Genomic DNA, 23,375 nt, shown 5'->3' on the forward strand with positions numbered 1-23,375 from the left:
AGACATGACACATAAGTGTATATCTCTATCTTCCAAAACCCCCGTTGATAAATCAGTTTAATGCATCGATCATATGAAGTTGTGGATGTCACATAATTATTTGCAACAGAACAAAGATTAGTCAGGTTATAATTATTGTAAGAAACTTAAGCTAACCTAAAACACACACTTAACTTAACAGAAAAAATTCCTGCACATTGGCATATTTAACAGGAGCCGAACAGCTTCTTTGTGTTGGTCTGTGGCAGACATTCACAGATATGAAAACTTCAATGACTGTGGTGATTGTTTTAGTTACGTGTTGCAAGAAGCGAATACAAGTTAACCTATTATTTTCCCCGACCAGCTGTTTCAACCAATGACTGTATGCATAGATGGACAACGCGTCTCCATCTGCTCTCATTGTATGAAATTGATGCCAAAATAGCCCCCGTGATAAGCGCTGTCATTTTGCAATGGTGAGGTTATTTGGAGCCAGAGTCTGCGCAGTAGAGATTGACCAAAACACACTTAGTGAAAAAACAGCAGAGATCCTGCATCAGCAGAACAGCTTCTTTGTGTTGGTCTGAGGTTAATGTTCAGAGATATGGGAACTTCAATGACTGCTGTTCGTCCTCTACTCTGCTAATCCAGAATAGATCTGCCGGGGCCCGATTTGGCGTATATTTTGATTTTAAAGTTTGGCTCATGTCCCATCTGTTAACATGGAGGAGGCGGGCTTTATGACCTATACTGCAGACAGTCAGCAGGGGGCGATAGAGATGTTTTGGCTTCACTTTTAGGGAGCTGTCATGTCATCCATCTTTTTAAACAGTCTATAGTGAAGACAGGGAATTAAGAGAAGGAGGCTTTTAGTGTTTGTGGTCTTTGTCTGGTGTCTAAGTTCAATGTTTTTTTTATTTTCTATACGATTATTTCGTCATACTGCCATTCCTTTACACTGTACAATTACATTTTTAAATACATTTTCTTATTATTATAGGTTTTTTAAATTATTGTATCGCCATATGTCATTGTATTGTTTAGCACCTTTTCAGCATCACACATTTATCTGCACAATAATTCACTGGATGCTTATCTCCAGCACAAAGGTTGACCTTAAACTTATCCCTATACATATATCAGCCTATACGTATAGCCATACAAACCACGAGCTGTCTGGGGGAATCTGAGTTCATCTTTTAGCCCCCAGCAGCTGCGTCAGAACAAGCATGGTTATGCCACTTAGGCACTGTGTAAAATTGATTATGCCTGACAGGCAGACAAATGGTCTCACAGTTCTTGAGGGATATCAGGCTTCAACACCACCTAAACTAATTTGTATTTATTTTTGTATTGTGCAGAATTCAGGAGCATTTAGAGGCTGCTCAAATTCCTTACAATCCACAGTGTTGGTGCATGACCTGAACATTATAACATACAATGTTGAACATAAGTACTGGTAGTAATAATAGAATCCGCTTGCAGCATTTTATGCATTTTATTTTTTTATAAATAAAAATGGGATTTTATAACTTTTAATCATATAAGGCAGCCTGCCTACCTGCCTGCCTCTGCACGCTCAGCTTGTGCACTCATTGAACATGGCCGGAGTGTTCCACAAGGCTAGGCAGACATATAGCTAAAGCTAGTAGTGTTAACAGAATGATCGAGGAAGGTAGCTGGATACAGTTAGCCAATGATTACCAAGACTTACTCTTGGATTCGTCCTGCAGCAGTTATCAGGCAGTGAAGGTTCATATGTTTAGGGAAGTGGCTTTGAAGGACAGCTTGGAATGAAAGACTTTTATTTATAATAATTTATTTGAATAGGCCTATGTAATACAGCTACTCTTGCTGGATGCTCCATTGTTGAATATTCCTGCTGCAACTGCCAAATTTTAACATCTTACTTGAAATTGCTTATAGTACACTAATCATGAAGGGCCCTATCCTACACCCAGTGCATAGCGCTGCAGCGTGTCATTGCTATTTTCCACCTGACGCAGTTTTCATGCCCAGCGCCAACGTTGTTTAAATAGCAGGTGATCTTGTGCCCACGTTAGCGCCTAAAATGAGGTGTGGTCGGGCAAACGGGTGGCGCATTGTTATCTTGAGGACGCAGAAAGTGACTGCGCCTTAGACCAACAAAAACCTGGTCTAAAGTCTTTAACATCAATCTGTGCTTCGACCAATGACTGGCATACAGTATATCGTACAGTGACCTGTGTGTGTTCTGCCTGTGCAGGGGCACAGAGGATAGAAATAAATTAAATATGCTGGCCCGAGCCCGGTTTATATAAGAAGAATGACTGAAATCTGCTGTGTAAATAGCAACACGCCTGCCTGCAGGCGAACCTGGCTCTTACAGGGAATGAGAGCTGGCACTCTGATTGGTTTGATTCATGTTATGCCGAAAACACACCTATGAATAATCCAGGGATTAACGACTCGGTTTGCACCTAGATTGTGCGCCATGTAACTGGCAAAAGTGGTTCGGACCCGCCTTAAATCACTTAGTTCCGTGCACTTTAGACTGTGCGCCTTCCGCTGTGTAAATAGGGCCCATAGCAGCTCATTGTCAGGCGTTTTTTCTGTTTTAAAGGGTGCCACTTCAGAAGCTGGAGCTTATCAGCTCCACAGCAAAGGTCTAGGTGGACTGTCTAATTGTTTATCCATAAGTGGAAATAAGAGTCATTGTGCTGGCAGTAACAGCTGCATGTTTCAACTTAATATTTCTTTTAAAAACAAGCACCAGTGATGTTTCTTTATCTTTTCCTGCTTTATTCTCTGTGGCTTAACATATCACTGTCTCCTTTCCATACTGTCGGCCTCAATATTCATTTCCTCACCCCAGCCCCCTTCTACTGCATTTCTATAGCTCTTCTCACTTCCATTCTTTAATGTTCAAACATGATCCCATTATGTAGACTTAAAGACATGTTAAGATATAATAATCAATACATCCTCAATTGTAAAACAGTAGAATCAATGCATCCAGTGGGTTGATTTTTATTTTTTGCATCCGTGTAAAAACTGGAGAAAATCTCGAAATTGAGGCAGATGTGAGGAGGCGGAGTGGGTGGAGCTAAAAGACAGAGTGTGATATTAGCTTGAGCAGAAGGCATGGCCTTTTAGAGCCCAGTGAGAATTGATTAGCTCTCCCTCCACCTCAATGAATATAGACACAGGGAGAAAGATTGAGTGGAAGGGGAAGGCAGACTTTGCTCTGCAGGTACTTACAGTACTGTACAGAGGTGTTTTTTTCTTCATTAAGGCACTTGCTTGGAACATAAGGCGACTATGCAGCAAGAACAAAATGGGTCTCCAAATTATTCAGCTGTAATTCATACCCCGGTGGTATTGGCTCTGCTGTGGTGCAAAAACCTTTCCAAATTCCTGCAGTAGGAAAAAGATGAATGACAGACTGGAATAAAATGTATTACAGAAGCCAATGCAATACCTGCATAATCTTCTAGGTTGTTACTTTTCACAAGAATGAGGGGGAATGTGTATAGTGTGATATCCGTAGCTGTATTACATTTAACAGGGAAACTGCTGGTAACCAGAGAGATGCTCATAATCTGTGACTGTGTCACCGTCACTCATCATCCTTCCCTTAATGCTCCCAGAGGGACAAGCAACACACTAATAATTCATGCAAATGTGATATTTCCATTCACTTCATGCGGTATTCATTATTTACACTGTCAAGGTATCAATTAGTGGAAACAGTCGTTGCAGCCTGTTAGGGGGCTCTTGAGATTCTGCAAATGAGCTGATCCTAAAGTAATTAGCGTTGATTAATAAACCAAATCACCTCTGACCTCACATCAGATCCGTCCGGGTATGCAAAATGTAATTATCCTGCTAATACAAAAAGTAGGTAGCAGATATTTCGTACACATAATTATATAAAGAGTTTCAGATTATTGCAGCAAGATGAATAAACAGTAAGATCTTCTTCGACACTTTGTATTGAGTTACCATTTTATTGATTAGTTGTTTTAGATTTGCAGAATTGTTAAAATTTGAAACCTAACCAAATTAAATCTTCAATACGCCCCTGTTTTTATTGGCCACATTGATTATACACTTCTAAAGTTATCAAAGAAAAATAAATGGCTGAATGGCAATGAATAAATATTACAATTTGTCACAAGTTGCTGTTTTTGATAATTTAAGAAGAAAAAATTAACATGTTTTAACAAACCAAAAGGTGGGCATTTCTCACATAATATGTATCAAACACATGTGTAATGAATAACTTTAACAATGGATGGATCCAGTTTAGGTTAGCCATTTCCAGGGTCCTGGTATTGTGCATGCCAGTTAATGTTAGTTACTCCTGTGCTTTCCTGCTACGGCAAGTCAGACTGTCTGCTGTGACAAAGGTCTGTTCTCAGCCTAAGTTAGAAACCTGCAAATATGGACTGTTAATAAGAATTGGACATAGCCTCATGGTTTCAAAAGTGAAGTCAGTGGCCAGCAGGAGGCGGCCCTCCTTCTTCCTTGATTTGTACCTCAGGAAAGATTTTCTTAATGACTTTTTGGTATCAAGTGGTAGTTTAAAGTCTTGTTCTACACAGTATGATGCTGGTTTCATACATAATTGTTCCATTTAGAGGAAAATGATAAATGACTGTATCTTTTGGGGCGTGACTATCTGTGATTGACAAGTTGTTTTTATTACGACCTGTCTTCCAAACTTAACGCTTTTTTGTTTACAAATCAATAGGTGACATTATGGTGGCTATCTCCCTTTCTTATATGCAGTCTGTGCAAACCACAAATCTTAAGCTGTCATTCATTTTTAAGGTTCTGTTAGTTTTCTTAAGTTTTGGTAATGCAGGAAAGTTTGGGGCCCACTTCCTGTTTTTAACCTGCATCTTGTAATTAAAAAAAAAAAGCCACTCTGTTTCTTTTTCATTCACTTTAATTAGATAATGTTATTATTAATGATTATATTATTAATTATATATAATTTATTAATTTGGTTTGTCTAATTCATGTTATATCCTGAAACATTAGTTGTGTTTGATTAATGCAATCATATAAACATTCCTCAAACAATTTTACATCATTTTCATTGATCTATGAACTATTAACTGATTACACAATGGTTGGAATAATCAACATGCATAGCTTATTAGCATAATTCCCAATGCATACATTGCACAAAGGATACATTAACTTTGATGCTGGTCTGAATGTGGTTTCTAGCGATGCAACAGAAGCTGTAACAGTCACATGCAGTAGCTCATTAATAGATGACACTGTTAGTAATTGTGTATATTTTACTAACCTCAGTGAAATTTTAAAGGGATTGAATCAAGAGTTCTTGCAGCTTATTATGGCGGCTGTTGCCATGGAGACAGCATACTGTGGGACAGTCGTCATGGAGACAGTTTGAGTTGATGTCAGTCTACATCGAGCCAGCTTGTTAAGACGACAGATTGTTCGGCAAACTTTTGCCAAAGTCTTTGTAAGCAGAACTCGTGCATGTCGTCATCCAGCGTCACATGCAGGACAGACTGTGGGCTTCATCGGATTCATTCTCTGACGTCTTACTGACATACCTTCATTATTTCCTCTGGTGACACTCCAAAAGCGACTCCTTATTTTGTGAAACCGATCAAAGATGGCTGCCCTCTAGAATTAAGAGCAGTAAAGAAAAGTTTAAGGGACAACTTTTCGGAAAGGAAAGGCTGACAGAGAGTTTGTCCAGCTAAGAAGGATTTCGAGAAAGCCCCCCTCATACGTCTGCCTCTTCGCTACAGCTGCATCCTACTCATATTCCCAGATGACACCTCTGTATGTCATGATTTAGAAGGCGTTTAAGAACAAATACATAATCGCCAGGGGTTTAGAAAGTGTTTTGAAATTCTTTAAAACGATGGTTGTTTCAACTCTCTTTTTCATTGCCGTCAGAGTCTGAAGCGATTCCAGAAAACAATTTTAATTGGCTCTCCAGCAGGTGGAGATACTGTAAGTAACAGCCCCTCCAATGAGGACTTAAATGTGTGTGCGTGTGTGAATGTGTTGGGGGTGATGAGAGCTGAAGCAGGAAACAAAAAGAGACGAGAGAGGATTCATTAAATCTCCTGTCCTGTCCTGTAATGATACCATGTCTAATGAGCTACTCTCATTAGCACTTTATTTTTTCAGGATTTCACTAAACAAGGCACCAGACTCTTTGACAGGTCTACACTCACACTCACACACACATAGACACACACTCAAACGCACACACACACACACACACACACACACACACACACACACACACACACACACACGCACACGCACACACGCACACAGACATTGTTTCTCTCAGACTAAAATCCTGTTAAGCCCATCTTTTTTCAAAATCTGTTCAGGAAATTGTTTCGTGCTGCTGAGTTACCCTCCATGAGCTTTTCAGCTGCTCCTCATCAGACTCCTCCTCCTCATCTCCTCTTCCTCTCGCTTCTTTTTCTCTCATCTTCTCTTCTTTCATCTCCGCTCTATTGTCTTCTGCCGCCCCGAAGCTATCACGGCCTCCCCCCACCTCATCCTCTTCATCCTCTCCTTTCTTCATGAAGATTAAGGTGAAGTGGATCATGGGGTGGAAGGGGGCAATTCGGTCTGTACACAATAACGTGCGAGCAGGATGAGGAGAGTGAGAGAGGAGGAAGATCGATGGAGGAGAATGGGTTATGGAGAAAGGGTCACAGGGAAGAAAGGAAAAGAAAAGATGAGAAGAGGAGGGTGGCTGAGGCAAAAGGGTTGTGACGAGAGGTGGCGGGAAGTGAATCTGGTGCTGAATAAAAGGATGAGACAGTAGTCACTGTGTAAAACATCTCAGCTGGCTCAGTCAGGGGAGACATTGTGAGTTTGCTTTGCATTCATCACTTATTCATTAGGATTTAATGCAGACTCGGATGGAGATGTGCTGTGTATAGAATGTTGGAAATGTAGTAGTGGAGTGTAGCTCAGCCTTTTGTCATTGTTGGAGGTATTGATTTTAAAACCTTTAATGTGATCAGTTCCATGGAGCCCCAAAACTGACTGAAAATGCAGTAAAAGCTAATCAAACATTTCAAAAATACAATCATGTACATGAATTGAAATGAAGTGTAAAAGGAAATACAAAGTTTTGGACTCGTTTCATATAGTTAAACAATTGTGGTCAGCCATAACATTGATGTATGCAACAAACACAATGTCCTGTGACTGCTTCACAATAACAACAACGTGTTTGGGAAGTTAAAGGTGAAGCAGTGGCAGATGTAGTTTCATTTTAATCATATAAGTTAGATGTTGTGAAGTTAGATGATGTTATTTTGTATGCATTGTGACTGCTTGATGTCTCCAATCTTATAGTGAACGAATACGACCATGTACTCTGTTATTTTGGCCAAAATATATTGGTAATAAACACATTAGACTTTATAAAAATCTTAAGGATTGGAACTTTCATTTCTTTTATAGTCCATTTAATAACTAAATATTGAACCATTTTTTTTGCATACTTAATCATGAAGAGAGATCATATTTTCTAGTCCTCAGTCGGAAAAAAAGTAAAAGGGAAGAAGAGATATTGGTCTAAAAATAAGCAATAAGAAGACTTGTTGCACGCCTTCCCCATAATACAAGAGATAAATTGCTCCGGTATGTGGGGGCACTATACAAATTACATACATGGCAGGTTTAATGATTACAAATTACTGAATGTCCCCTGGTGATTGCAGTGTATGCGCAGCAGTGTGTACCTCAGTGTGTTAGGAGGCCACCTGGTGTCAGGAGTTCATTCTGGGGTGCTCCTGCCTCCTAACACACACATGGCGTATGCATCAATATCCATACAAATGTATCGCTACGTGGTGTAAACCCACAGCAAGTGCATACATCTGCCTCAAGAGCCTGGTTTCCTAGGTAACCATGGAGCAGAATGTTGTGCTGGATGTTATGCAATGTTCAAGAAGTAAAGTTAGACTCAGAGGATGTGGAGAGGAGGAAGAGAGCATTACTGATACAGAGACGTCAGAGTGAGGGTAGAAATGATCAAAGGGCAAAGAAGGAAGAGAAAGAACAGATAAGGGAGGGAAGAGGATGAAAGAAGAGGAGTGTGAGAACAGTAAGAGGTCAAACAGTCAAACAGTGAGACAAAGAGGTGAGTGTGGTCAACAACGGGGCTCGACATCTTTATCACAGCTGCCATTAGTGCCGGAGGAGAGAGCTGCTCCGTCAGTGAAACTGATTACATGGTTCTTTTCATCATTTAGCTCCTGAGTGGTACATTAGCCTACTTTGCTGAAATTTGACTTCGTAGCCGAGTTTATCTGTCTCACTGAGCTACAGTCAGAGCCGCATAATACTGGCACTACCACTGGGATGGATTTATAATTGTTTGTTGAGGTTTACATTTGACCATTAGCGCATGGCACCTCAGGTAAATTGTAGGTGATGCTTTTGCTAAGTTCTTCCCAAATGTTAACTACACATCAGGGCAATGTTGGCATCTATTTTTAAAATGAGGCAAATTGGGGCGCATTGCTTTCTTGAGGCAGCAAATAGCAATTGGTCGCACTTTCACTTCACGCATAAGCAGATTCTCCATCTGCTATTTTATTCCCCAAAAGGCTAATCCCACCCTTCCTCGAGCTTGTTGTCTTACTGTCCGCCCCCTACCTATTGTGTCCACTTACAATCTGCCATTTCCTGAATAAAAGGACCAAAAGTGTGCCATACTACAGTTTATGGCCACTTTGAGAATCATATCAGTCCTCACATCATCCCATTAGCTCTGTTTCTTAACCAGCGGCATAGATATTACGCCACTTATCTTCTTTGTGCAGATCCTCTCATGCAGCTTTAAGTTGTTTCAATAATAATTTAGCTAAGCTCACTTGTTTTTAAGAGGAACAATAGAGTGCTGTAAGACTGACAGGTAACATAGCAAAAACATGTTGGGCTATTCAAAGCTGCAAACCCTTTTCTGATAAGGCAGCATTCATAGACTTTTTCAGATCAGAATTTACAGTATACTGCAGTACTACTATGACAGTAGCCATTGTAGTACATGTACAAGAGGAGGCAACACTTCAGCAAAGGGTAATCCTGTACAGAATCCAAGTCTGTAAGTGACTGACTGACTGTCTGACTGACTGACTGCATCCTCAGTGTCTCACATCCGTTAATAATGTGGACATGAATAATTTGTGTGTGTGTGTGTGTGTGTGTGTGTGTGTGTGTGTGTGTGCGTACTGTATGTGATAGTAAGACAGAAAGAAAGAGTGTGTTGTGTTGTCAGCTGGGTGTGTGTTGACTGATGAGGTTACACCCAGAGTATGAATAATGCAGAGGACTGTAGGAGTAAGAGAGGGAGAGTCAGTGTGTGTCTGCGGGAGAAAAGAAGAGCGAGGGATGGAGAGGTGGATGCGTAATTGGGTGAAAGGAGAGGAGAGAGAGGAACTCCACTCAGGGGTTTGATATAGAGTTTAGGGTGTCACAAAGTAAAATGCACAAATGAAACAGAAAGCCCCACGTAATGTACAGTACATTGTCCTACTTTTCTCCTGACCCCCTTTTTCTCTTTGCACTTCGCTTCCAGTCTTTTCCACTCCCCTCCTCCTTCCTCTGCCCTCTTCTCTCACACCTCCTCTCACTCTTACTGTTTCTGCCCACCCCGCACGGGGACCTGCATCCTGCGCCTTGCCTCCCTTCATTCTCTCCTCTCACTGAAGGCTGCTGATGCTGGCTTGAAATCTGAAGAGTCTGTATGTTTGTGATGCCTGTTAGTGGGTTCGCCTTCTGTTTAGAAACAAACTCAGGCACTTTGCCTGCTGTTAGCCACACTTCCAACAGTTAAATCTTTCCAATAAACAGAACATTTGGTCATGTATTAAGTTTTTCTTTTTATAGGCTAGCTGTTCCATCCTGACTGCAAACACAAACTCCCCCGCTTGTAATGAGTTGATTCAGTGTATAATACTTTTATCCTGCGTATTTGTAATTTTAACAGGGTGATGGCATTTTTATGTTTTACTATAGTAATAGTGATTGTTTGAAACATGATTGTGGGGAAAATTGAGCCTTTGTAAAGCCTTGACTTTCACTGCTATGCCTCTTAAGTTCTCTGTTTCCCATGGTTCATATAGGCCTACAGTTTATGATGATAACAGTTGCAGATATATATGGAATTCTGTAACGATACCTCGATTTTGGTGTGACAAAAACTGGCTTCTCATTTATAGCAGCTGCTGTAGCTAAGGTTAATGACAGCTCAATTGGTTGGCTGAAAATGATGCGTTGGCTACATCCTGCTTATGTTTTCACTTTTGACACTAAAAGAGTAAAGGATTTTTGTCTCTGTCTAACCAATGAGCGTGTCAAACAGAATGCTGTCTATGAAAGGGCTTGAGCTGCTGGAGTGTAAACTTTCCCAAGTCCAATAATGAGCAGCAGAGAGCTGCTCATGTTAGCCTACACTCTGATAGCATTGGGACATGAACTGTATTCCAATATAATAATAGTATTTTAAGTAAGTGATGTGTTCCTTGGCCTAAAGTGACCCACAGTAATGGCTTCAGGTAAGTAAGCTATAAGCAAGCTAGCGAGCTAGTTTGTCAGAAATGCTAAGTGAAGTTTATGATTGAGCAGATAAAATACTGTTTATATGTTTACACTCTTGAAAAACTCTTGAATTGGGTTTCAGAAACCAAATAAAATGATACCACCAACCAAACTCTTCAAGTGTAGAGTAGCCCAGCCTAATTATTTTTTTCTAGCACACAGATACAAGATAGTAGAAACCAATTGTTAACAATAAAAAGATTCGAAAATGGATGATTAATGATGAGTATTGTCACAATTATTTTTTAAAGAAGAACAAACAATCTCTGTCAGTAGTCAACAACTTAGATGACCTAATGCCAAACCTGCAGGATGCTGTACAAATATGTCATGACATTTAACCTTTCAGATCCCATCTCTATCCCATTACCAGTCACATTAGTAAGTCATTATAGAGTTATTGTTATATCTCCAAAGCACACCATGGTGCTGCATTAAAAGAGTCCTGTAGCATGTTAAGTAGATAAAGTTGTAAACCACAAAATCAAAGCAGAGAATAGATGCGGATATTGAAGCGTGTGTGTGTGTGTGTGTGTTTGTGTGTTTGTGTGTTTGCACGCGTACATGCTCAGGTTAGTGCCTTGCTAATGGACTGGTAGATGTCTCAGAAGGAGTAACAGCGGGTGGTCAGTCCTACAAGTCCACCATTAGCGCTCAACCACACACACACACACACACACACACACACACACACACACGCACACGCACACACACGCACACGCACACACACAAACACTCACACACGGTATACACGTGTGGTTGAATTCTCAGTGGTCGCTGAGTGTTACAGCTGGGATGTCTTTATCACATGAGACAGCTAAGATGGCACAGTGAAAAAGGACCCAGAGAAACAGCCCGTGTGTGTGTGTGTGTGTGTGTGTGTGTATTTGTGTGTGTTTCTGTTTATGTGGTTGACTTAACAAAGCTTTGAGACTGTGAGAGTTTATGATAACTGGGGCAGACCATTACAGCGAGATGGGACAAGACACATTTAAAAGTGAAATGCCTCTCTCTGTATAGCAGCGTGCAGCTCAGATATAATTTCTTGCATACTGCTAAAATGGTGTTGCTTAGAGACATATTGACTGGGGTTGCTAGGATACCATTTTAATTGGTGGATGTGTGAAGCTGAGGCAGGGTTGTGAGGGTTTTCCGACATAGCGGGCCAGCCGGTAGAGCCGTGCATGTGCTTCCTAACACATCAAACCCCTGTTATGCAGGCTAATAGAGACCTACTGCAAGGAGCCGATGAGGGCTCTGCGACTTGAGAAATAAAAGTTGAAACATCTTGAGCTGTGAAATAAATGAAACCCTTCAACTTACACCAACACATCTTCTTAAGGCAGAAATCCAGACTTTTATTAGTTGCAAAGAAAGATCAAACCAATAGAAAAGTAATAAAAAGATCTAAAAATAGGCAGCTCAGGTAGCCTCCAGAGAGCACACCTTGATAGGCTGAGATGTGGGCGTTGTACAGCTTGAAGCTGTGTACAGACCAGTTGAAAGGATGTCCACAAACGAAAACCTGCTCACAGGCTACATGCTGCAAACTACAAGCTGTGCACTCTCTTCTGCTCTCGTCTTTCCCCTTCTCATCTTTATTCTTCACTGTAAGATTGTTTGCACATCACACAGTTTCTCCTTTAGTGGGGATGTGGCGGGATGAACAATGGGTTTTTTTTCTGCTCTACAGCTCCGGCAACTTCACCACATTGAAAGCTTTGTTTTACATCTGTGTTGATTGCGTGCTCAATTGTTTCCTGTAGTTCAGAAAAATGATATGTTCTGGTTCTGGTGTTCAAACTGACTTTTCACAATCACGTTGTTAACAGGATGTTATATGGAATGACGGTAGCAAGGCTCAACTTTGTTGCAATGGCAGAACATCATTCAGCAAGCAGAAGGCAAGGTGACATCTGTTCACCACAGCCCCACAATCTTAACTGGTCAAGAGACCACAAGGGACAGAGGAGAAATGGAGGTAATCTCTTCGAAGTCTCAAATCAAGAGAGATCTGGTCAAAACAACGTTCAGTACTCTGACAAAGTAGCACTTAAATCATAAAACGAGCAGGAAAGAGTATAAAGCAGCGAAATTCCGCTCCACACGAAAGACGTCAACACGGCCACGAGTGAATGTTCCAAACTGTTATCTATTGCGTTCACATCAGCTCATCCTGACTTCGTGCAGACTTTTTACTAGTTAAATGGCAGGAAAAATTCTGCTAGAGGTCCGGATGAGCTGTTTTGACCATTTGTGTTCACACATGCAATCCTGGAAAATGTCAGGATAAAGTAACGTAAAGTATAAAGAATGTGTTTACATGGACACAATGAAATAAAAAATCAGTTTTTCACTTTTTTCTGAAAGTAATGATAATAATAATTACTACTAAGCTGTTTACATGGCTAATGAAAATTAATATTCCACTAATGTTCCACTTTTTATGTAGCTGTACATACCGCGACTAGCTCACGCCTTACAAACTGTGGGCTTGTTGGTTTGACATAGCTAACCATAAATAGACGCGAGGACATGTATCACACATTAAACACATTCAAGGTCCAAAGAACTGTTATAGAAAATTAGCTATATTGGCATTTCCCACTTGTTTGCTAATTGACATGCTTGAAAACACTCTTATACAACGCCTTTATTGATTTTACATCAGTGTTTGTAACATTAGTGTTCATTAATGTGTTAACTGCCACCATCAGGACCATGGACCATGACCTCTGGGTTTAAGTGTTCTGATTATTTCTAGCTTTTATTATTTACAGCGCAAATAGTAATATTTGTCCAGTCAAATTGTGTAGTGGAGACATGATACAGTTGTGCTGGGGGCAGCAGTGGTTCAGTGGCAGAGGCAGTCTCTCAATTGGAGGGTCGGTGGTACAATTCCCAGCTCTCTCAGTCTACATGACGAAGTTTTCGCTGAACCCCAAATGTGTGTGAATCTGATTAGTACTGACTGATAGTTTATAGCAGCCGCTGCCATCAGTGTATAATTGTGTGTGAAATCGCTAGAAAAACACTATGGAAGAGATGTCCATTTACCATTTTTAAACTTAATGCTGCCCAGGGATCGGGCACACATCAAGGTTTTATCATGTATTTTCAAGAGGTATGGTTCCCCACGGCTCTCTTTTCCCTTTCTCTCCTCTGAGAGCTGCTTGAGGTGACTTGATTTCTCTCCTGTGAGACTGAGCTCCTTCAGGCTAAGCTCTAGGATAAAGAAAATTACAAGTGGATCAATACTAACGCTTATCCCCTCTCCCACCGGTCTCTCAGAGGGATGTTCAGCATGCGACACCTTCAAAACACTTCATGCTTGACACTCTAGCACTTTAAAACTGTCGTTTATTGTGACATTATTTAGACTGAACAACACTACAATTACAATTATATGACCCCGATCATTATTCTTGATTAGGGGTTACACGAGAATGAGACGGCCACTCACTGTCTCATTATGCAGTACCCTGTCATTACAGATTGGCGGATGCATTCATGGGCAGACATCGAACTCTGCCCTCTACCCTTTGTCCAAGTGAATGACGTCTTTGAGATTCTCTGTTATGGCTTTATGAAGTACAAAAGGAGAACAGCTGAAAATTGCCCAAGCCAAATCGAATGACACTGGGTAGAACAAATGGTAACAACACAACAGTGAATTACATGAAAGCTGTTTTGGGTAATGCCAGACCCAAGTTCTGACAAGAAGAAGAACTTATGGAGCAAGAAAGACAAATGCTCTCTTGTTCTGCCGCTTTGATTAGGATATCAAAAAATAAAAGCCTCTCAATTGTGAGTCATTTGTGTTTATTTAAGGGCTCAAACAGTGATCTTCTCATCTAACCTTGGATTTAACATTTTAGTGATTTTCTTGTGAAGTTCATTATTCAAAGTTGTAAAACTTTCGTAACAATCAGTCTGATGGAAAACATTGCATCGGAGTGTAATCAGCTGATTATACCCATCAAACGGGAGGTCTATGATTGTCACCTCTGCCACTCCACGCAGGTTCTGTATTTTCCTCTGAGACACTGAAGATGGAATAATTTCCCCTAACCAGACCAACCTCTATAATCACTGATTACCACCTTCTCCAACCCCCTGTAATCAGCCAACACCATCTTATCACAAAAGACTTGGTTTGTGCGTGTGTGTCTGTGTGTGTGCGTGTTTGTGAGTAGCGGGGGAAGTGCTATACTTTTGTGCTAATGCGTAGGCAGGTTATAACAATGAGAACTGTTGCCAACCTTAAAGCTAAGGTCGGCAAATTCAAAGTATTGTTGTGTCATATTCACTGAAATTCTCGCAACAGCCCAAGACGAACCTCTAACTCAAGTTACCTGGACAAAAATTATACTAAATGTGATACCATTGGTACCTGGATAAGGCGTGTTTCAAGTCGACTAAATCATTTTGAGTGCGTGTTTCATGACTGGATGGCATGCACACTCAGCCTGGTGCGCGTTGCTAGGTTACCCCAGCATGCTTTGTGCAGCGAATCAGCCGCTCACAATACTCAATGAACAGGGGCTAATTTTCAGCTGCGTCAGTTCACGTTCAGTGGGTACGCGCCGTTATGGACTGGTCCTCCATTTTTAGTCAGGCATCTCACACTGATGTGTTTTTGGGGCATTGTCTTGCAAGGAGGCCTGCAGGAAAAAGCTGGTGTTTTTTATTGGTTACTTTCAAACACGAGCTAAGGCTGGTTTCTCCAACGTCGCCGACCATGGCATTAAGAAGATGGGGAAAAAAACATGGTATCTGAAAAAAAAAATACACACATATTTTCCCTCACACAGTCACAGGCTTAGTGACCCTGCTGGCCCGGCAATAACTCCTACCTGATTGAATTTTTCAGATCTCATAAAAATCATGTCACCTCCGCTTAGAATTAATGGAAAAACTGGATACTTAAACTGACTTCAGGGCATATTGCAGCTCCGTGTGGCTATTGGTGATGTGTGTAAAATGACAATATTGTACATTTTAGGTGTAATAAGTTCCAGAGAGCTCTGTCATCAATCATCCCGCCAAACCAGGTACATTAACCCTTAGAGCTCTGCAGAGGAAAATGTGCATACTACAGTATTTTTGCTTATTGTAATGTTTTATCTTATAGTTTGTGCAATATACACTTAATGAAATTGATGTTGTTAGAATTGTACAATTCTGAATAACATCACCAAAATATACCGCAGAAGAAATTGAAAGAGAATTTTTAAGGTTTTTGAGATGAACTGAGTTTTATAAGCACACATGACTTATTTACTTTTCTGCAGTAGAAAACATTGCCTTCATTGCTTAGTGCTTATATCACTTATTGGATCTTCAAATACCTCATATCCCTAAAGTCTGTTGAATCTAAAGGTTTGTTAGATTGTGATCTAGCTTTTATAGTTTTAATTTAAATCCACCAACAACCATAAACACCAGGTTTTTTTCTACATGTAATATAACACGATTAGATATTCAATGAACAAACCCAGAGAATGTGAACTTTTTTTTTTCAAAAAGAATGATAGCTGGAGCTATTAGGTTTTTTTTGTTTTGGATCAATTTAAGCAGGATTGTACAAACTCATTCTGCCACCGCAGCCCAGGCTACACAATCACACACTGACACACACCCATCCCTCCTGCCCTGAACTCACATCCACAAGCACACACAGATCTCAGAAGATAGGCACACCTTCACACACACACACACACACACACACACACACACAGTCGTAACAGTAGTACACACTGTAGCTAATCACCTGGCTGTGTTTGGGGAGCCAGCGGAGAAAGACCATGTATCTCCAGGGTCAGTGATCTGTTTGAATTATAGATCGCAGCGTTTCTATCCCAGGTTTTGTAGTCGGGCTCTTGGGACATGCTCGGCAGAAGGAGAGAGGGAATGATGGCCACGTACAGAAAGAAGAGAGAGGGATAAAGTGAGAGGAAAGGAAGAGGGGTGAAATATGGAATACATTTTAAGTAGACTTTACGATCTTGCAGAACTTTACCTTTTTTAGAAGGTACAAATTAACTCACACGCCTGTTAAGAATAAGTCTTCTGATGTTTGGATTACTTAAAATCCCTTGGGCAAAGTGGGCAAATGCTCTGTTTGTGCTAATCTTTTTAATATTTTGGTTTTTAGGCCTTGGGTCCACTTAATCACCATATTCTGAAGCCCCTCTAGAAGGATCCTTGTGAAGTTTTAAGACCTCTATTATTGGAGATTTGTGCTTTTATGTTTCCTGTTCAAACATGCGTTTTATTGAATAATCACAGAAAAATAAGGGCAGTTGCATTTGAGCGTAGAAAAATTGTAAAAAATTTGTATCTAACGTTATCTAATCATTCTAATCTAATTGTCCAGGCGCATACGCAGTCAAGCAGTGAACAGTTATTGTCTGCAGGTACGAACAGGCACACATGCCTTCATACTGTACTATATGCCATACTAATACATGTTATAGTTGTATTACAGATAATATATGTAAGTTTTATTCTCTGAGTATGCTGTTAAAAAGCAGAACAAGCTGACTGGACTGTTCCGAGAATGAGCCCCTTCTAAGGTTATGTGTTTGAGTTTATGCCTGTTTGTGTGTGGACATGCGTGTAAAAGCCATTCACTGTGATAATGGAAGTCAATACAGCCTGTGTGTTTCAGTGTCTCATGGGAGCGTTTGTCTTTGATTAAAGCGCAGTGAGAACGGCTGACTGCACAGGAACCTTAATTGTCTCCCTGAATCACTGCATTGTGACTTCTGACAGTAAAGCTGACATGACCGACTGACTCCGCTCTCTGGCCTACAAACTGCATGAAGTCAATTATGGCCTGTTTTATAGTGAGGTTTTTATGTGTTTTTTTTAGCCTTGACCATCTGCAGCACGAGGAGGTGGGTAGTTTGGTTTCTTATTAAAGTCAAATCACTCAAAGACAATTGATCTTTCGCTAAGCCGCTTAATCACTCTTACCACACCTTTTGAGTTGTTCATTTTCGCTAACCCGTGCAGATTATTGTGATAGCAATTGCAGTTTAACCACTGAAAATTAATACTAATATTTGCTCTTAAATTTGACACAAAAAAATACAAGTTTAGCCAGTGCTTATTGATTATTTGTCTTATATAGCAACTGCAGGTGCCACTTGTGGTGGCAGCTAGCTAATTAAGCCAATATTCATGAGTTAGCTAAAGTTAACATTGACTCATACTAAACAACAAGCGAAGAGAGAGTTTAGACTTCACAGATGACAATAAACTGATTAGTTTAACAAGCTTGTAGTTAGTTTAAGGTATGCTAGTTCTTGGAAGTAACACACGGTTACTAGGTTGTAAGCTACATTAGTGCAGACAAAGACATTGCTTATTTGATTCTTTGCTATTATGGTCACGGTGTCCTTGTTTTTGGAAAGGCCAACTGAATTGTGCCTCCTACTGCCTCTTGCACACAGTTTTATTTACATTATAGGTGAAATCCAAAGCAGGCCTGCTGTTACAAGTTACTATTGATCATCCAAAGTCTTGCCCCTGTTTACTTACAAATAACAGTTGAGCAGTCTTGCTACCCAGCAGAACCGTGGTGTATTTTACCCTCTCCTGTTATACTTGGATAATGCTACATGCTACACTCCGACATCTTTAACAGAAAACCACATTTTGAAGATGGTGGTGAAAAGATGTTTCCAGGGAACCTGTAAAAAGCAGCACTTGATGCCCTGACGCTGTGGAAGGAAATATTTTTCTTCCATTCCCTAAATGGAAAACAAAATAATGTGATGACCCAGGTTCCTTTGGCCTTGATGCTAATTTTGGTGTCTTTTACCCTCTTGGGGTTAAAAATAACTTCAAGAAGCCAATGGTCATAAGACAGGGGTCAGCAACCCTGCTCCTGGAGAGCTACTTTCCTGCATGTTCTAGGTTTCTCCGTACTCTAACACACCTGATTTGAATGATCTGCTCGTTATCAACCAACTGAAGCATCTGAGGGGATTGATAACGAGCAAAACATTGGAATCAGGTGTGTTAGAGTAGAGAGAGTAGAGGGTGTAACGAGTTGTTGTTGTTTCGCTCACTGAGGTGAGTACCTAAACGCTGGACACAGACAAAGCAAGGTGTTTAAAAGGTGGGAATTAATTTACAAGCTTCTTGGTGGAGATGGAAAAACAGGTGGCATGATTACTGGAGCTATCCTTTAAACTGGAAAACAGCAGTCTGGCAGTGGTCCTGAGGCACAAGGGGAAAAAAAGATTAATTCTCAAGGAGTCACAAAAATACAATAGAAACTAGAATTTACTTGAATTCACGATCTGTTAACAGTATGGGTTTAACAACACACTGCGACGAGTGATGGAAGAGCTGGGGTCTTTGTACTGCAGGCTCATGAACTGATGACAGGCAGGTGAGTCTACGGAGAGGATGATGAGCTAATGATTGCCAGGTGTGATGGGACAGAGCCAGAGTAGGAGCAGCCACGCCCACGCCAAAATGAACACAAACAAACATGGAGACACAGGGAAAATACAGGAAACACAGGGAAGACCTGCACATGCAAAACTGAAACTACACGGGTACCTACAGCATCATGGTTTAACATGCAGGGCCGCTGACCAGGCAGCTGTTGTTTAGTGCAGTTTGGAGTAAGAACGTTTTGCCATATGTAATCCATCCTCCATTGTACTTTGTCCTTGCTGTCCATTTCTTAAAGCTATATTGCATCACGCCACAGAACTAGTTAATAAGCACTGCAGCACCCTTAACCAAACTGGCATCACAGTGTTCCTTCTTATCAAGGTTTTGCAACCTAACTGTAACTATGGGATGTTGGACACAGGAATGGTCATTTCCTAAGTAATGACCTGTCGATGTTCTGGGAGGTGATTTAAGCAAGCAGTCAAACTTGTAAATAATTAAAAGTGGCTGCGACGTGGTCATTAGAGTAAAAGCAGGAGCTCCAGTTTTACCTGAAGCACCTACTCCTCTGACAGTTCACCGTGTTCACTTTGTCAGCATCACAGCTCACTGACTCTTTGATGCTGTCGTCAGGATTTCTTCTCTGATTTCATTCCCATCTTTGACAGTGTCTTCCTCAGGTTGAAACACTTCCGCCTGTCCACATTACCAGGTCTACCACCTCAGTCATTTCCTTTTTCGATAGATTTCACTTCAACCTTTTTTGCAGCATCTGTGACATTTTTAAAACAGGTCAATGAAATGATTGATTACCTATTGATCAATACACCTTGAGCTGAATATTGTAGGAGCTGTGTCTACATGAATGAACAGTGTTTAGAGTTGTGACTGATGTTGACACTTTACAAGTTACAGGCTTTTCTGTCATTTTGTTGTTGTATTTATAAGAGAAGCTGGATAACATTTCAGTCTGGCCTCGAGTTACTCCTGCTGAATTTGAAACATTACAGCAAAAACCCACGAAGCAGCACTTTTGACTCCCCACGGACCAGGCTAGAAACTCTGACTAAAAGGTTTTCAAGGTTTACGTCAACAAACTTTCAGGCCAAGGTCCTAACAGTGAATCAGGGAAGACACTGAGGGAGAAAAAGAAGACATGAAGGAAAAAATGAGTGAAAGGCACTCGACTATTTTTACTTGTTATTTTGGCCTCCCTGCAAACTGCCTGTCCACCTTGAGAATCCCTTCAACCATCAAATTGATGGTGGGAGGGAGGAACTCAAGAGATTTTTGCTGAAAGATTATCTTTTAAGGAGGACCAGACTCTGAGACAGGGAGGCTGTGCTGCTGCACCATGATGTGTGAAAATCCTGATCAAGGAAAAGAATCATTGCTCTGATGATGATTTCCGCAAACTGTCAATGGACATTTCGTATTAAAGCTTTTGTCAGAACGACTTGCTTTTAGTTTCAAATAAAGTGTCACACAAGATAATCCTTTTTATCTTTTTGTTTCCGCAGGTTTATGAGAGAGGAACCAACGTGGAGCAGTTTGTGACCCGTTTCCTGCTGAAGGAATCAGCCAATCAGATCCAGTCTCTCCTGAGCTCCGTGGAGAGCGCTGTGGACGCCATTGACGAGCAGCACAGCCAATCAGGGTAAGCCAATGAGGATGGCACCATGTCAGACTGTAATGTGTAAAAATTGGGAGTGTGTGTGTGTGTGTGTGTGTGTGTGTGTGTGTGTGTTCCTTTACGTTTATATATCTGAGGAATGTGTGTGTTAGAAAAGTGGCTGCAGATTCTGTGACATATGTGTATATTGATGTTTTTATTTTAAGCTTCACATATATTTTCCTGTTCAGTAAACATAGAGGCTGTTTGCACCAGTTAGTTTTCCATCTAGAACACACTGAACAAAAAAAAACAATGTTGTTCTCGTACTGCAGAGAACAGGTTTGTCCCAGAATGTTAAGAAACATTTGGCTGAAAAAGAACCCTGCGACAGCTAGAGTGTTACAGCTGGGATGTCTTTATCATATGAGAAAGCTGAGATTCTGTATCTCCTTCCTTCAACCATCCAAATTCCTTATTTCTCATCATACCCCCCCATCTCTCTCTTTTCCCCTCCTTTCTCACTACTTTACTTACTGTTTTTCAGTCATATACCTGCCAAGGTGAGTCCACGGGTGTCAGAGAAGCGCAACGAAAACACCGTCCCCGACTACCCTCCTAACAACAGAGTCAGTGCTCGGGAGGCCGTCAGGACCATCAACACTGCCTCAGGTGACAAACACACGCACAAACACGCACACACACACTGAGCATCTCCTCTGAATTCATGGCTGTCGGCCAAATACCATAAACTGTTATGATTAGCCTCAAAGCCACACTTTTTAGTGAGGGGACAGCCCTCCGGGTAAGCAGGAAACAAACTCTGAATGCCACTTTGCAGTTTTTCATCCACTTTCACACACACACTACACACACACACACACACACACACACACACACACACACACACACACACTCTCTCTCTTGTACAGTACCTACTTGATTTATTCTCCATTGTAAAGCACCTCAATCAGCCACCTGCACGGGACTGATGTGGCTTTCCTGCAACATTCAGGGCAGCACAGATAAACGGGCAAGGAAACGAGGAATAGGCTTTGACAAAAGGAAAGGAAGAAGGAAGAAAGGCACAGAGAGAGGAAGATGAAGATGATTATGTAAGGGGACAAGAAAAGTGAGGAAGGCTGGGAAGCAAATGCAAAGGGAGATGGTACCAGGAGAGACAGTTAATACATCTCTGAAAGTGTCAAGGTCAGATCTGTAAGAGCTAATAACTGAAAAATCTGCTATGTAGTGCTATTTTTATGGAGTCTCTGCGTGTGTTTGTGTTTCTCTAATAAGAATTCTTTCTCTCTGGCTCTGTACATGTCTTTCTATTACCTTCCCTCTCTCTCTTTTCCTCTGTCTGTCTGTCTGTCTGTCTGTCTGTCTGTCTCTGTCTCTTCCTCCTCCAGTTTGTAGTTAACTCACCGCAGTTAGTCACTGCAGCGCACAGTGGCCTTGACACTTTGCTCCCACTCGAACAAATTGCTCGCTGAAGAAGTGACACTTCAAAAGTCCTTCAGATATGACATTGCGTTATCGCAACACAAACTTCACTCAGATGAAGAGTCAAACAAAGAGCTACAGATGAGTCGGTGCTTAGGGAAACATAAACGCCTTAAAGGGCAGAACAAAAAATAATCAATCACTCCTGAGATGCTATTGACAGGTGTCTAAAGTGTCTAAAGGTTTTCAGGGTCAGTGTGTCATTTAGTTCATGGACAGCAGGGTGAGAGAAGTCAGCCTGAAGAATACTGACATACTGTGGAAAATCTTATACATGCCACGCATAAAGCAGCTCTTCTACATCCCTCCTTTAAAGACAACAGAAAGCATTGTAGAAGCTGTTTGTACCAAATAACAATCATCCCTTTCCAACACTGGCTCACTGTTACATGTGTTGTGTTTGTTATTTTCTAACCAATTAAATGTCGTGTATCTTTAAAATACACATTAAATGCATTATGTTCCTCACAGAATATTTGCAAAGCAGCTTTAGATACTGCGTTTTCTAATTAATTTGTTATAGCATAGCAGACGTTTTCATTGTCGTTACATTGCAGTGCTTCTTTATACAAACTGCTGATCATTGGAAAAGTATGAAATTATCTCTATAAGGTTCTATAACACTTTAACAGATCAAGATGATTTGAAACTAATTTACTTGATACCTTTATGTTATAAATGAAAGTAAATAGCACAGTAAAATTAACTATTGCATTGCTTTTCTTAGATTTTTCTAAGAAACTCAATGACCACCAAGTTTTAGTTCAGCACAATTAACATTTTGTTGTTGTTGCATTATTCTTTTTTAAATACTTTAGGGGTAGTATGTTGTTTCACATTTTAAGACATAGACATAATGTTACAATTTTGGATGTCCATACTAAACGTGGGTGAAGTTGTACATCTGTAAGTAAAAGTATGTTGGAGTTATCTCCTGCTTAAAAAGTCTCAGTCTGCAGGCTGCAGTGAACGCTTGCTTTCAGACAGACTTCTCCAGACGCTTCAATTTGTGATGTCACAAAGTGGAGGAACTCTATATTTGGGCATCTGCCTGAGACACAGCAGAACTCCCTGCCCCTGGCACAGTTCGAGGACAGGCCCACCCAGGAGCTCAGTCTGCCTCAGAACTTTTTTTCACTCCATCACTCGCATGCTCAATTGCTCTGCTTGTCAAGTTGGTTAAGAGTGTCTTTGAGAAAGTGTTTGTTTGGCTGTGAAGGAAAGAAAGGCATCAGTGTTTACT

At 40.8% G+C, this 23,375-nt stretch overlaps 1 protein-coding gene across 2 annotated transcripts in view; it reads left to right on the forward strand.

Moving 5' to 3' along the window:
- necab2 (N-terminal EF-hand calcium binding protein 2) overlaps nucleotides 1-23,375 on the forward strand; it is a 159,399-nt gene that overhangs the window by 42,632 nt on the left and 93,392 nt on the right. For both annotated transcript variants that reach the window (XM_069685849.1, XM_069685850.1), the window contains exons 6-7: nucleotides 20,535-20,671; nucleotides 21,174-21,298. In XM_069685849.1, the coding sequence (XP_069541950.1) occupies nucleotides 20,535-20,671; nucleotides 21,174-21,298 (262 nt within the window). The remainder of the gene's footprint in view (nucleotides 1-20,534; nucleotides 20,672-21,173; nucleotides 21,299-23,375) is intronic.

The sequence above is a fragment of the Semicossyphus pulcher genome, unplaced genomic scaffold (genome assembly GCF_022749685.1).
Source record: "Semicossyphus pulcher isolate SPU_LCO1_2020_fin unplaced genomic scaffold, fSemPul1.0.p SCAF_8, whole genome shotgun sequence".
In the NCBI taxonomy this organism is placed as follows: Eukaryota; Metazoa; Chordata; class Actinopteri; order Labriformes; family Labridae; genus Semicossyphus; species Semicossyphus pulcher.